The following is a 15,243-nucleotide window of genomic DNA, read 5'->3' as shown; positions in this document are numbered from 1 at the left end:
CAACTCTGAGACAGACACTTGCCTTCAGTGCAGTGCATGCTGGGACAAATGTTTTGGATTTCTGAGGAGTCTGTCTGGTATCTCATTTTAGGCTTATGTTAATCATCTGTGTGCCATGAGTCTGTTTATGTTTGCTTTTGTGCGTGTGGGTGTGTCTAAAGGCTTGAAAACAGCTAGTTTATACAGCATTTGATGCCAAAAGTGTTTAATGACCGCAGTCTAAGATGGTTAAATGCCAGTGTCATTAACACTAGCCAGAAACAATAATCGTTAAAATATGGGGGGAGAAACACATGGCAGACACCTTAGGATGCTCTATCCTGGAAGAAATTCACAGCGTAACACTCAAGAGTTCGACCAAATAGTGCCAGAAATAGCTGCGTGCATCATGAAAAAGACAAGGCTTAAAGAGAAGTTCGAGCCCCGGCGTTCTTCTTAGTGACTCAGAGCTGGTCAATCCCAGTGTGAAGTGTTGCTGAATGTTGGATTTCAGAAACTAACAAAAATGTCTGTTTCTCAATTCAAAGCATTGTGGGCTGAGGTTATAAGAAATTTTACCAGCGCATGCAGTCCGGTCTGTCATGTGGGGATTAACCTCTGATTTAGGAGGAACACATTGCAGGGACGTGAGTTTCATTCCCATGATCCCACAACATTAACTTTTTTTTTGGATCAGACTTGGTTTGGAGATTAAGGTATCGCCAGGTTTAGGGCAAGTCATGATGTGGGCTTGATAAAAGTTAGGATGAGTTTGAATGTGAAATCAGGAATTTTAACAGGTGGTCGACCTCTGCGATTGTGTGTCTGTGCAGACCAGACATATGTTATGTCACTGATGGGGAGGCCGGGAGACAGCATTCCTCCAGAAAACAAAGGAAACATTGATGTTACCATATATGAACATCAGTGTCCAGACAGATTGTTCCTTTGTCTGTCCCAATCATATCATAATCAATTGCACTTTATTCAGTGCAACAACACAGTGACATGACACTACAACGACAAAATACATCAGTGTGACTTTAAAAAAGTAATTAGTTATAGTTACTAGTTATTTCTTTCAAAAGGTAACTGAGCATGACCATGAAATTTGACTCGACCGTTCGCTAATTATCATCACTTATCAGTAGTCCCGGACAAAAGAAAAAACAAACTTTGCAGCTCCTCCCAGGCTGAGTGAGCCAGTGGTGACAACAGTTTAATGAGCTCAGTTACAGTAACAGTGCCCCTGGGATTGTCGGCAAAAGTAGCACTGTTGTAACGATAGAAACTGTCATTAATTCGATTACCCGTTATTGGACCATATATTTTAACGCCATAATTCCCATCACTGGTTATAACGCATGTTTCTGCCTGGATTCCCTGAAGTACAGTAGTAGGAAACAGAAGGCCTTTGAACAGGAGGTTACACAAGCATCCGTGTGGGGCCACGCACCCCCTACACCTTCCAGAGCTTTTATTTTCCTGTTTTTATGTACAACAAAGGACAGGGACAGGCTGTACACAGATGACCACACAACTACCTCGTCATCAGGCGCCTGCACAGACACACACACGCGCACTGCTCCTCGTTTTGCTTTTCACTGCTGACGATGAATATAAACCTGCTCCAAGAGCAGAGCAACTGAAAAAGTCATGAATGCTGCATAAAACAGTCACTGACGTTGGCCAAGGCCAAAGAGACAAGAGAGCGGGTGCTCTCACGGGCATCGCAACTCAAGTCGGCATGTGTCACGCTGCTCCTCAGCCTCATCAGACAGGAAGCTGTACCTAACGATTGCCTGAAAACACAGGAAGTTGATATCTGCATGCCAGGAATTCCAGCATTGTTTTCTCTGACAAGAAAGACTCCTGTATCACCCCAGCATAATATCTTCAGTATATAAATGTTTTACAGTCATGTTACATTCCAGCTTCATGCTTGCACACTAATGTGTGTGCTACACACTCACACCTGCTTCCAGAAACTGACAGATCCTGAATACTGCAAACAGCCCTGTCAGCCTGGACAGATGTGCAGATAAACAGAGCAATAAATTAGACAATGCTGCGTTTGTGTGTGTGTTTGCGAGAGAGCAAGAAAGAGGACAGGAGATTGTGTAACACTGCATATGCAGCTCTGCAGACACAGGGATGCTGACCCTCTGATTTTGAGCTTGACTGCAAAACACTAATTATTACTATTACTATGTATTTGTCTCACATTTGTTGCATAATGTAACAAATATGAGATTTAGAGATGAAACAGAGGCTCATTTGATTCATATAATATGCTTGTTTTGTGTAATGCGCTGCCATACAAAAACAAAAAGGATGCTATGAACATATATATTTTTTCTTTTTCATTTTAACATTGCAAACAAAAAAAAAAGGACACAGCAGCTACAGTCTGGTTGTGTATTGCTGCTCTGGCTGCAGTTTGCTGGGCTATAAGTCCTGCTGTCACACGGCACTCCGATACAAGTGACTATTTACGTCTGCTACTCACATATTTGTTTTGATGTGAAAGGTTATTGACAGCGCGGTATAAAAACAACATTCATTCATTCGTCCTCAATCATTTCCATCGACTAGGCCGATAAGAAACAGAAGGGTCTAGTCTTATATCTGCGCAGTGGCTGAAACATAGTTTCACCACCGTGACCCAAATATGTCTGCAGGATCAATGTTTAACTGACCAGTATCACCACACCACAATGTAGATAACATACAGCAACAAATGCATGTCTTAACACACACGCTACTTTGACAACAGGGTCCCAACCTGCTCACATTTAAATACAGCAACATATTTCAGATTCTTGTCTCAACAGTAACAGAGACATGACATTTGAGAGAGTAATAAAGAAGCAGTTCTCATTAGTCTGTGGTTGGATTCAGCGTGAAACATTTGACATGGCAAAGATATTGTAGCGTCTCAGCTAATTTCCTTGGAATATGCAACTGAACATGCCACGAAGAAACAATGAGCCTCAATAACCTTTTAGTTTGTAGTTAGTAGAGAATCACCAGGAACTAACAATTCCTGGTCATTTTTGTCTCAACTTGCCTCAGAAGGAAGGAATGCCTGTTATATAATGGAATATAAATCATGTCCTCATATGTGTGAGAAAATTGTTTATATCCTAAATAAACGCCATCGTGCAGTCCATCCTCCAGCCACGAACAGGCTCAGCTCGCTACTGCCCTCCATTGGTCAGACGTCCAGACGACCAGATGTCTCCACCATAATGTGTATATGATTATTTTATTTCACATGGAGACATATGTAGTTTGAAATAAAATAGAAAGCTCTTGACGATAGGGGTAATGACAGGGAAGCCTGGCGGTTCCTTAATATGCTCTTCCGTTGTGTGTTGCAGATTTTGTCAGGGTGCTGGTAGGTGGCAGTAACCCGAAGTTTGTAAAGTGCCAGCTTGAGGCCAGGCAAACAAAGGTCCGGAGACATAAGGTGGAGGATGGTCACTGCTTATGGCCTCCATGAAGCCTGGCTGAACATTGGCTTTATCTGGCCCCAGTGTTGTATTTGGACGGTCTTGGTTCTGCTCAGGGCTTTCGTCCCTGTTTGTGTTTGTGCTGGCATCGCTGTGAGAGGTGAGATCCAGCGTTGACCTGGAGACAGAGCCGTTGGGTAGACACACATAACTTTCCCCAAAAAGGGTAAAATTCACAGGAGATGGAGAATCCTCGGACACAGTTTTTTCTTCTTTCTCCTTTTCTTCACACTTGACATCCACTGACTTGCTCATGGCCTCTGATTTCTGTCAGACAGACACAGTGTAAATTCATTATTTGAAAACACGAGTTACTGGCTGTGGTATAGGGCTCCTAATTCTGCAGCTGCTCAAGAAATAGAACCACAGTATGCTGTTTATGGGTGTCACTTTTTTAAATATAGATGCTATTGCTCCAAACGCAGAGAAAAGGCAATCAGCTCAGTTCAGCGTTTAATGTCTTTGCTTTTTCTTGAACATTCTTCTTTGCTTGAAAAATTTTAAGGAGAAATCTTAAGGAGAAACCTCAGGATGGCTGTTACCAGCTGACCTGACAGAAGATATATGGCCCGCTGAAGCTCATGCAGGATGTGTCAGAGCTGTTAACCTTCACAGCAGAGATGGGAAAGTTATCACCGATCCACAATAACTCGCTTGACTCCAAACACTGTTTCTCAGTGTCTATGCTTGGCCACAGTGAGCTGCAGAGAGAGACAGACAGAGATCGAGTATTATTAGTATTATAAGGACTTTCATGATTAGAAATTCAAGTGTGAGGCGTGTTACCTTGTTTTTATGGTGTCGTAGTGTCCCTCTTTGCAAAGAAACGATTGCTCTCTCTGCATGAGGGTCCGACTGGTGGCTGCCTGGATCACAGAAAATACACAATGGTTCACACATACAAAATAATCCACAGTGTAGTTTCATTAAACTCAGCCTCACCTTGATCTCAGACAAGATTTTGCTTTTGGCAGGAGAAGGAACTGAGTCCACCCACAAGATTGCCCTCCTATTCGTTCCGAATGGACCATATAAAGAGAGGGTGTTAGTTACATAATAATTTACACAAATTTGTAGACATGTATCTGAGCAGGATTGTGGGTTTTGACAGTGACCAAGGTGACCAAGTTTGAAGAGAAAGGACACAGCACAAATGTTATATGAAAACATTAGTGCCTTACCTTCGACAAGCTGGAATGGTGCAGTAGAGTGTAAAGAAAACTGCGGCCACAAACACACTGATGAGAACATATATCAAGGTGGTGAAGGACCAGGTGGCTGCCAGGGAACAGAAAGCATGACAGGAAGTATGACCGATTTATTTTCAGACCGATTAAGCGGTCATTTTTTCCAGGAAATACAAATGTATATACACGTGACATTAAATAATTCCCACAAGAACAGGGGACATCAAATGTGCATCTCAGAGTCTGCGTGGCACCTTCATGCGAAGTCCAGTCCACAGGGTCAGTCCATTTGGAAGGGATCCCGTTGTACTCGTGACCTTCTCCGGGGATGACCAGAGACCTGACTTTGGCCTCGTACCGTTGAGACGGCTCCAGAGAGTCTGCCGGAAAACTCTTGTATGTGGAGCCGTTCGAAATGTTCAGCAGTTTAGAGCATACCTGATAATATACACATATACATTTATATATAATAAAGCTATGAAACATTGTCTGGTGTTTCTCTTTTTGAGCCACAGGCCTATTTCATTAACTAAATCCACTTTATAAGAAGTTAAACTGTCTCACCTTGTCCTGTGTCTTGTAGTAGCAGACCTGATAGTAAAGCTCCACTTTTGAAGCTGTGCCCGGTTTAGTCCATTCCAGGATCCAATTGTTGTTTACCTCCTTCATTTTTACCTGCTGTGGTGGATCAGGACGGACTGTGGAGAAAGGTAGAAGCTACACATCACTAGTCCTGTGAACAAACAGATTACCATGTTCTATGCAGGTTGTTAAAACAGAGTAGGGGCAGTTGTTATTTCAGTTAAGCTTCCTCATAAAGATGTGCAAATTCTGTTAACGTCTAAATGACCAACTTAGGTCAGTCATAAAAAAAAAACAACAACAACAACAACAACATAAAACTCATTATCTGTGATATTTCAATTGCTTCTCTGCTTGTTGGTAAATTTTGAACAAAAAAAAGTGTAATGTCTGTGTCATTTTTTTGATACCAGAATAAAACCATCTTATCTTACTGAGTGCAAAAGCAGTACAGAGATGCCGTAGTTCCTTTGGAACACTAGATGGAGACTCTCATCACATCACTGCTCCTCTGTTTGTCTGCACTGCTCCCTGCGTTCTGCTCTTTTTGGTTTGGCAGAACATTTTATTGCTGATCCCTACTCTGCTCAGAGCAGCAGCAGCACATGTCCTTCCTCCACTCTCCTCTGTCCTCTCTCCTCTCGTGCAATACTGTGCCCTCTGCCTCGTGTCCACTCACTGTGTTGGTAGGCCTTAAAAGTCTTGGCGTGGCGTGTTGGTTGGAGTTCCAAATGCAAATGTGTGGGATCTGGTAGAGTCAGCGAGCAGCTGTACAGCAGCACCATCCCACTGGGGTCAGAACTGACTGTCGGCCTCACGCAGCATCTCTCAAACCTAGAGGCAGGGATTAAAATGAGGTGGAGAGGAATGGTCAAGATAAAGGAGAGAACGAACGCTGGATGGGTGCCTCCTTCAGGCTCAGTCAGCGTCACACTCGACTTACGGTGCAGTCTGGTTGTGTCGACAGGCCAGCTGGTAGGTAATGAAGTGAGCGAGCTCTCTGCTCACCTCCCAGCTGCACGTCACCTCCTTCTCTTCATCCAGCACACAATGCAAACTGGGAATCTGCCCAGTGCCTAGGGCCAGAGAGAGTGAGAGAAAAAGAGGCAGCTATTAAGAACAGCTGCAAAGCTCCGGATTTTTCTGAGGCGTCCAATGAAATTGACGGACACAGAAGATTAGAAATGTGAGTGAAGGAGATAAAGCGCAGGGTCTGCATCAGAAGCACCCAGCGAGTGCAAAACAATCCAGAACATTAAATACGGGAGTTGAATGTTTAAAGCTCATATAAAAAGTAATTCATCATTTTGTTAAAATTTAAAACCTACAAATACATGTAGGCCTTAAATTGAGTTAAATTTCTCTTTAGCTCACCATGTGAACTGCTCCAGGTCACCACAGGGCACCAGTCGCTCCACTGGCCCACAAGGGCCTGGGCTCTCACTTTGGCCTCAAACCTGTGACCCTGAAGTTGCTCATCCAGTTTTACATTGGTGTTTGTGACATTAACAGTCTGTAGGGAGGATAAGCAAAGATGTGCGTGAGTTCTGGATGGCAAAGCATTTCATTCAAGGTCAAAGAAAGATCATTATTATATTATATTTAGATATAAAATATATTTCTTTTATGCTTCTTGATAAACATAATTCAAGGAACCCAGAAGACTGGAATGCAAATAGAATACCTTCATTTGTTCTTAGTAATTTGTTCAGCATGCTGACAGCCCACCCTTATGTGACAAACACATAAATTTAGCACCTGTAATCCCAGCTCACTTCAAATTAGGTGTGCAAGGTCAGCTCCAGGGCTAACCACCTTGGATTACACTGTATTTGTACTTCCAAATCAGAATAAGGAATGTTTTTTTACTCCCAATTATGAATACTGCCAATTTGTGTCATGTTATTTTTTTTTTCCGACAATGAATGTTACTTTTAAATAATGCAGTGCACATTTCCACAGTTCATTTTACCGTCACTGGTCCTCAGAATACATCGATTTGAATATAAATGAGCCCTGTGAGTTCAGAGCATGAACCGGTTTTCCTGTCAGATGTGCTTTATGCACCACTAACGATTCTCATTGTCATTGCTAAATATAATATAGTAGTCCAAATTGTTAAAATGTCAGGTGGTATTCTTGAACTACAAGAATGCCTCTCATAAACAAGTAAAACATCTCAGAAATATTACACTAACCAAAACTTCAGGACTCCCAAAAGCTGCTCTATGAATTAACAGCTGAGATATACAGTCGTGTAAAATTTGGTTAACATCTAATAATAGAACTTGTTTTTTAATAGTTACACTCCAGTGGTCCTGTGTGTCTGCTCTGTAGCTGAGCTGATACGTAAGGTTTTTGTTGAGGGAGGAAGAGGAAGCGTAGGGGCTAGACCAACTTAGCCATCTGCTTCCATCAGCTGCTTCATATGTGGACAGTCCCTTTGGCGTTCGTGTTCTCACTGTTTGTAACACAAACACAAAAACATATGCTGACACTGATTAAAATGCTTTTATTTCTATTTTCATTATCACAATAAAGGTGACAGTTACGATTGGCAGGAGTCATGTAAACTCACATTGCTGAGAAAGATCCAGAAATCGGCGTGGGACAGAAGAGCAGGCAGTCAGCGTCTCCTTCTCGACGAAGAAGACGGTGTGTTCAATGCCAATTGAAAAAGCTCGAGTGTTGTATCTGCACTGGACAGTCCTGTGGTCATCTGGGACTCGGGGACTGTACGGCACACACAGCTCCCTGCACAGGGACAAGGACACAGCTGTGGCGCACATTACACTTTTCTTATTCTTACGCATTACCAAACATGCATTCCAGTTTTGACCCCCTGTGGACTGCTTTAGTTTCTCCATTGATGTTACCTGTTCTCCGCAGTCTTAAACCAAAGCTGCACTGCTGTGTTTCTGTGTTGCTGCCATCTGCAGTGGACATAGGTCTGGTAGTCATTATGGCATTCTAGAGACTGTAGCAGGGCAGACACTGGGTATGGAAAGAAGATATAAATTGTAGATTAATGGTCAATAATAAATGGCTTTGGTGGATATGTTCTGATGTAACAACAATTTAACTCCTCGAATGAAAGTAGAAGAACAAGACTGTAAATATGTTCTATAATCATTAAAATTTTGTTCAAGATTGACCTCAAAACGCTTGTGTCTGAACCCAACCACAGTCAGGAGTCTGAAAACCCAGTTTTCACAGCCTCCATAGGTTTCCATTTGGGAAACCACTACTGACTGTGAGACTTATACACTTCCTGCACATTATACATATACACATTCCTTTTTTATGCCCCAGATTTATGAGAGTTATAATCCAACTTATATTTGAGATATTCAACTTACCGTTGTGTGAGCTGCTGCTTTCATAAACGGTGCAAAGATCTGGAGAAGTGAGACAAGCCAGTAGAGGGAGCACTGACCAAAGTACAACCCAGAGGGGAGACATCTTCCTGAGAACGCTGTTTACTCGGAGCCCGTTTTTCTCTGAAGTGGCAGCAGGAAGCACATCCAGCTGTGTGTATTTATTATCAAGATATCTGTAGAAGGGAGATGACATACACTGAAGGTGAGATGGAGAGAAAAGCAGTGAGAGAGCTTGAGAGAGAATGTCTTCATTTACTAGAAATACTGAAGAAATGAGTCATGACAACACTATTGGCACTCACTTCTGCTTTGACTGTTCGCTTGTTGTGGGATGTCACCATACATCCGCCTTCCTCTTATCTGTTTCTCTCACATTTTCATAGACTGATAAAAAACACACACGTGTGTGTGTGTGTGTTTTTTATCAGTCTATGAAAATAGACACACACACACACACACACACACACACAGTGATGATACTCACCAGTGGTTTTACACTGCTGTAAATATAGTAAAAAAAAACACATTTTTTTTAACAACAACAAAAAATAAATAAATAATGTAGCTTTGGCTGACGAAGTTATGTTTAGCTGCTTGTGTGTTTCTCTGCCAGGAGGACTATGCAAACAGTACTGAACCAATGTTTATGCAGACATTGCACACATTATTGATGTACTTGAATGCAAATGACCATGTAGCAGAGCCACATAAAGGAAATGTTTTGCTTTACTCTCATCATCGAGCAGGTAGGTAATTGACCGCTGATGCTCAGTGGTACAAAACTAAGACTAGGAAATTTGATACTGCTACAAACATAAGAAACACCAGAACCAGAGCGGGAAAAAACTTTTTCTTTGACAGGCTCACGAAAGCCCATCTACAGACTCACTATACCATAATAAACTGGTTTGGCTTTCTAACCATCCAAACCTCAGTGTGTATTTGTGAAAAAAAAAAAAAAAAATTTCCTGGAAATTGGGGATTTCCAGGAAATTGTTTCAATTTAGACAAATAATAATAAAAAATAAATAAATAATTATTAATAATAAATATAGATATTATTTTTTTCTGAAGCTGATATCATTTTTTAAACCAATTTCTACACTAAATTGTGATGATTTTTTACATTTTTCACAAGATAAATGGTTAGAGATGTCTCATCATTTCAGTGCAGTGTGACAAAAGGGAGATTTTAAGGATCATTCAGGCATAACAGAGTAAACGTTTGTCCTCTAGCTACCCTTTTCAGAAGTAGGTTGTAGGTTTTTGGAAAACCCCACTCTGACAAAATAGGATTTCAACATCAAATCTGAAACCAAACAAACAGCATGAAATCAAAGGACAAACTGAGATTAAACCAAATCTGATCAGGCTCGTTTAGACAACTGGCAGTATGAAACACCTCAGAGTCACAGAACAGGAATGAGTAGGATTTCAAATTAACATATTTAACCAAATATGGTGGCAATGAGGGTTCAAACACAATGCAAAAAATATTTCAAAAATACTAAATGGTGTTTCTAAAATGTTCTTGTTCTTTGTGAGATATTACGTTTTGACACTCAGGGACACTGTACAGCTTCACATCCAGCTCTCTTTTAAATGAAAATTTAAGATAAATGATGCCACACTGAGATTATGATGCCAGATCAGAATTCAACACAAATGACTCTATCTGTAGACGAACAATTTTAGTGCATTAGTTAATTTGATTCACAGAAGCTTCAACCCATCAATGCAATACCTTTCATCTGCTTTGGTCCTGAGCTGTCGTGCATAAGTACATCTCCCATTTACCTGCCTTAGAAGAGTCCTTTTCCTTTGACTGTCCGTCTGCCATTCACCATCATTTCGTTCTTGTCAACCAGCTCTTCGAATGCTGAGAGGTCTGTGGGAGTTGTCCTCTGTGATGTGTTCAGTTTCCCCTTTCTGTCCACTATGACACTTCTGTCATTTTTGCAAGGTCAGCTGTTTTTGTTCGTTTTATTTATTTTTTATTTGGGTGAGGGTCATTTAGTTGTCAATACTCAATGCAAACTATATAGAACCTGAAAAACTGTCCCAGAGAAGGAATCCTGTTTCTTGGAGCATGCACAGTGACCATTTAGCACAGTAAATGAAAAACTGACATAATTCCAGTTTTGATCGACTCCAGCCCACGGCATGACTTTTTATTTTCTTTTTGGTATAATGCAATAAATTATCATGCCACAGCCTATTCAAAAATTGGCAGTTACACACAACTATCAGTGGTTAATCAACCACAGACTTGGTGATAAGAGGAAAGACACATTTCCTCTGTTTAGCTCAAAGGCAGCTGAAACTACCAACTCAGAGAATTAGTTATTTTCATTCATGTGTTTTTCCTTCTCAGGTGTTATTGTTCATAGCCACTGTCTCCATACTGTTTCACTCAAACCATCCACTTCACATGCTTTACAAAGCTGCACAGTGCTGCTGTCAATCAGAGGTGGGTGTAATGAACTCATCTAGTCTGTACTTTCACTGCTAAATCACAAAGTGCTTCTTTCACAACTGTTTATCAGAATTATTTACTTTATTAATTATTTTAGAATTTTATTTTATAATATTAGATTAGATTAGGCTGAGAGATGTAGGGATGCATTTCACTTTTTACTCTGCCATATCTGACTGAATTAGACCATAAAGATTAGGATTTTATACATATGCAGTGTGGTGAATTGTTCCACTCTAATCTGCAGCTGAATTTTAGATGATGTTTACATGTTAATGTCTCAGTGACAGTAATATGTATAATAATGCAACTCTTCGAAAAGCTCTGTGCAGTGCAATGTCTTTTACATAATCTTTTCTCACCTCTGTGTGTTTATGAAATGGATGCTCCAACAGAGAAAGAAAATACATTTATTTTGATGATTTCATGGTAAGACCTAGACATAAAGTTAAAATGAAATGGCAGAATATTCCATATCTACAGTTAACTACTGTGTCGTTAGTAAAAAATATGATTAACCTGTAGCAGCTTCTAAGTTTGAGCAGTCATGTCATGAAATAGTAAGAGCGGCTCGGTGTTTGCTGTACTCTCTCGTTTTGATTCTCAGAGGGGTACTTGTTTGACTCTTCTGGTTTCTTGTTCAGAGAAAGCAGTTTAGTTATGAAACACAGTGCACTACATTTTTTGACAGATATTATACATCACACAAAACATAAATTATGCTTGTCTGTCATCTCTTGCTGTAAGTGGGTGGGACAGGCCGACTTTTGAAATCTTCAATAGGCAAGAAAATCGAGATTTTAACATGAATGATCACATTTACATGAAACTGTTCATTCATAGATGAAACTTTGCCTTCAAGTTTCCACTTTCTCTTAAATAAAAAACAGACGGAAATCCTGTTTTGGCTCACTCAGGATTTTCAGATCTCTTGAGAGCTTCAACAGTTTTACACAAAGTGAAGGTGGTCTCTGAGGTTCAATCTTGTGACTGGAAGAAGTCTCCTTTTTTTTTTTTAGACCCCATTCTGTGAGGCCATGTGGAATTTAAGATGCAGCATGCACATCAGAAAGCATGTGCATGCTGCATTAACACTTGTTTCAATCTGACTTCAAGGCCCTCATGCTTTCTGACATGTCCCAGTCCGATGGCGGTCTCAGTTTGGTGCTTTTGAGTTATAAGGAAAAAAGAAATACATCTGATAAAAGTAGAGCCACCTGAAGAAGACATTTTAAATGGAGTAAAAAGTTTTAAGATTAAGAACATAGAAAATCAAACTCACAAGCAGACGTGATCTGCTTGTGAGTTTAGCGTTGTTTTTGATCAAAAGGTCAGTTAATGTCAAGTTGGCTTCATTATTTGCCAAACTTGTTATTCACAGAAGTCAGATGACCCTCTGACTTCCTGCTGAATGATAAATGTAATTCCTCGGTCTGAGCAAAATTGATACTGAAAGCAGAAAAACACTGACCACCCACACTTCTGTGGGATCTCAAGACTGGCTGCTGTCTTGTATGACAATTCATTGGTTATGTGAAAACCAAAAAAAAAAACAAAACAGGCTCCTCTGATGCACACAGGGCTCAACATGATGACATGTCTCTCATTTCTTGCTCTTGTGCCAATGTTAAATGTGCTTTTTAATCGCAGATACTAATTCACATTTGGGTTTGCTTTGACCCCTGGAAAAAATAGAACAGATTTTGTCTCTAGAGACTTGAAGAATCGAAAAACTCCCTTTGATTCTCAGAAACAAGGAACTGAGAAGGAACGTGCTGATACACATTTATATACTGGTGATTGTTTTTATTATGTTTTAGTTCAGAGGATAGAACAGGAACATGTGAGCTTGTTGTCCATTTTATTAATATTTCATAATTATTATTTCTCAAGATCAGACAGATCATCTGTGTGCGGAGTTCTACCTTAAAAATAAATTGCATTCATGTTAAACCAACTTGAACTTAAACATATATGAAAATGTGGCTCAGGTCTGCCCGTTAGCCGCTTTAGCTGCTAGCTTGAAAATGCCGATGGTAGCCCTTGCTAGCTTGCACCAATCCTGGCAAGTAAGGTGATGGTCGACCTTTGGGGATAATATCTCGTTTATCCTGAAAAAGGCCTTTCCCCTGCTCTCTAAACCGTCCTCTGTCTTCCTCCCCTCCACTGACTCCCCGCTTTAGCGGGCCACTTGACTTCCATCTGCTCTCCAAGGCATTCGCGAATACCCGGAAGTTGTCGTGTCGTATAGTCCCGCCCACGACTCAATGAAATATGATTGGTTAAGACAGCTGTCAAACTCAATTTCAGGCCCACGTTGACTTGAAGACGACGAGCCTTCGTTACAGCCAGCGAAGGTCCCGCAGGAGGAATCTCTGATTCAACAGCCTACCCAGATACCATCGGAAGAAAAATTGTGATTGGTCCGTTTCTCGTTCTATTATATTAGACCATTGTTTCCCAAGAAATATTAGCCCAATGATCTAGAAATTATTACTAGCACTGACTGAGTAAAAATAATAGAAAATTTTGAAAATGAATAAAATTTCAATATACATCTCTCTATGTATATCATTAGAAGTACAAAACTTCTTTCAATATTTTTTCTTAGGCCTTCACTAAATACTTTGAAGGCCCTCGAAGGCCCTCTGGCGACATCGTACTTTAAATCTGTTTTGCTAGCTCAGCAGTTCCATGTCAACTTCAGTTATGCCACCCAGTGATCACTTACTGCAACTGCTGAAATATGAATTGTGAAAAAAAAAAAACCCCAAAACAACAATTTTTAAAAACTAATAATATCATCGTTCACAAACCTCCAGAATTTCAGATCTTTTTCTGTTTGAATGTTTCACAACAGCTCAACAACATGTTTCAGCTTTCTTGCACCAAATGAGTCCAGACGTGAATAAAGACGAGATGATCTTGCAGGCAGGTGCTCTTTGTTTCTCTCAACAAATCAAAATTAAAATGGGCGGCGGGGGGGCATCAGCAATATGTGTGTACATATGTGTACAAACAGAAAATGGTTTAAAATACACTGCTGAGTTTATCAGCAGGAAATATTTGTTTCCTTTCCTCCACATACAGCTATACCACACATCCTGTTGAGTATTGCATGCAAATCTACATAACACCTGAGTTGGCTTGGTGGAATCTTTCATAGTTTTCACAATGCTACAACTTTTTACATAATTTCAGGGAAATGTAGAGTAGTTTTTGTAAGGCTGAAGTAATATCTTGTGCGGTTCATGTTCACTCAGTGATGTCACATTCTGAGAGGGTTCAGCTGCTGTCAGTGTTGGTGAGTCCTACTGATAAAAACAACATGCTCCTGCAAATCTGTGAATCTGTGGTTGAATCTGGCGAACACAACATGTGATGCAAAATGCTGTTTGTGGGTAGAATCCTTCATTCACTTCAGTGAGAAGACGCTAGTTCATAAAATCACACAGATCCCTCTGCAGAAGTGATAATGGTGAGATAAGACAATGTTCAGTCAAAACAATAAGATTGTAAAAACTCAATCATACTGCCAAAAACAATGCTAATGACACTTAAACACAGCGGGAGCGAAATGATTAGACCAGTCTGGTGTGGTTGACGAATAGTGCTGCCTTCACCAGTGCACAGCGATCAGATTGCTGGTGCAAAATTAAATACTCTTTGAGGTTAATTGGAATCTAATGTAAATGAATGTGATCAATAGTGAATGTGTGGGAGAGACAGAGAAGGAGGGAAGCTCGAGCAGGAGAGTCAATTACCAGACTCTTGATTGAGAGAGGCATTCTTATCCAAAGAGAATACATTATCGTAATTATAAAGATGTTGTGTGGTGTGCGCTGATAAACAGTTGGAGGAGACTTGTCTGTCTCATTCATGTTGGGACTACTATTTCTAACTCACACAAATGCACTAAACAGACACACTTGCATCCCCACACACACTGGATGTTATTGCCATCACAGCAGAGTAACATTCCATTACTGCCTGTTTCGCAATATCACTTGAAAACAACAAAATCAATTTTGAAACGAGAAGTCACACTGAAACACAAATGAAAAACAAATGGCACAGGTATGCAAACGCATTCCTTGGATATATTTGCGCTTGTCATCCTGGGA

The 15,243-nt window shown here is 40.5% G+C and overlaps 1 protein-coding gene across 3 annotated transcripts; it reads right to left on the bottom strand.

Moving 5' to 3' along the window:
• Positions 1-2,295: 2,295 nt before the first annotated feature.
• Positions 2,296-10,503, bottom strand: csf2rb (colony stimulating factor 2 receptor subunit beta). Of its 3 annotated transcripts, XM_029508741.1 has the most exons (16): positions 10,441-10,474; positions 8,946-9,072; positions 8,623-8,816; positions 8,140-8,257; positions 7,842-8,017; positions 7,570-7,724; positions 6,638-6,776; positions 6,207-6,339; positions 5,943-6,097; positions 5,246-5,379; positions 4,936-5,119; positions 4,676-4,772; positions 4,437-4,503; positions 4,281-4,360; positions 4,045-4,195; positions 2,296-3,761 (listed from the first exon to the last, which is right to left on the bottom strand). In XM_029508741.1, exons 3-16 carry the CDS (start codon positions 8,723-8,725, stop codon positions 3,369-3,371), a joined length of 2,085 nt encoding a protein of 694 aa, XP_029364601.1. In that variant the 5' UTR covers positions 8,726-8,816; positions 8,946-9,072; positions 10,441-10,474; the 3' UTR covers positions 2,296-3,368. The 3 variants fall into 3 exon arrangements, with proteins under 3 accessions (XP_029364601.1, XP_029364602.1, XP_029364600.1); XM_029508742.1 differs by lacking the exon at positions 8,946-9,072 and having other exon boundaries at positions 10,441-10,503; XM_029508740.1 differs by lacking the exons at positions 8,946-9,072; positions 10,441-10,474 and having other exon boundaries at positions 8,623-8,889.
• Positions 10,504-15,243: the final 4,740 nt, after the last annotated feature.

The sequence above is a fragment of the Echeneis naucrates genome, chromosome 8 (assembly GCF_900963305.1).
Source record: "Echeneis naucrates chromosome 8, fEcheNa1.1, whole genome shotgun sequence".
NCBI lineage: Eukaryota > Metazoa > Chordata > Actinopteri > Carangiformes > Echeneidae > Echeneis > Echeneis naucrates.
The sequence above is the reverse complement of the archived record's forward strand: the minus strand, read 5'-3'. Positions and strand labels throughout refer to the sequence as shown.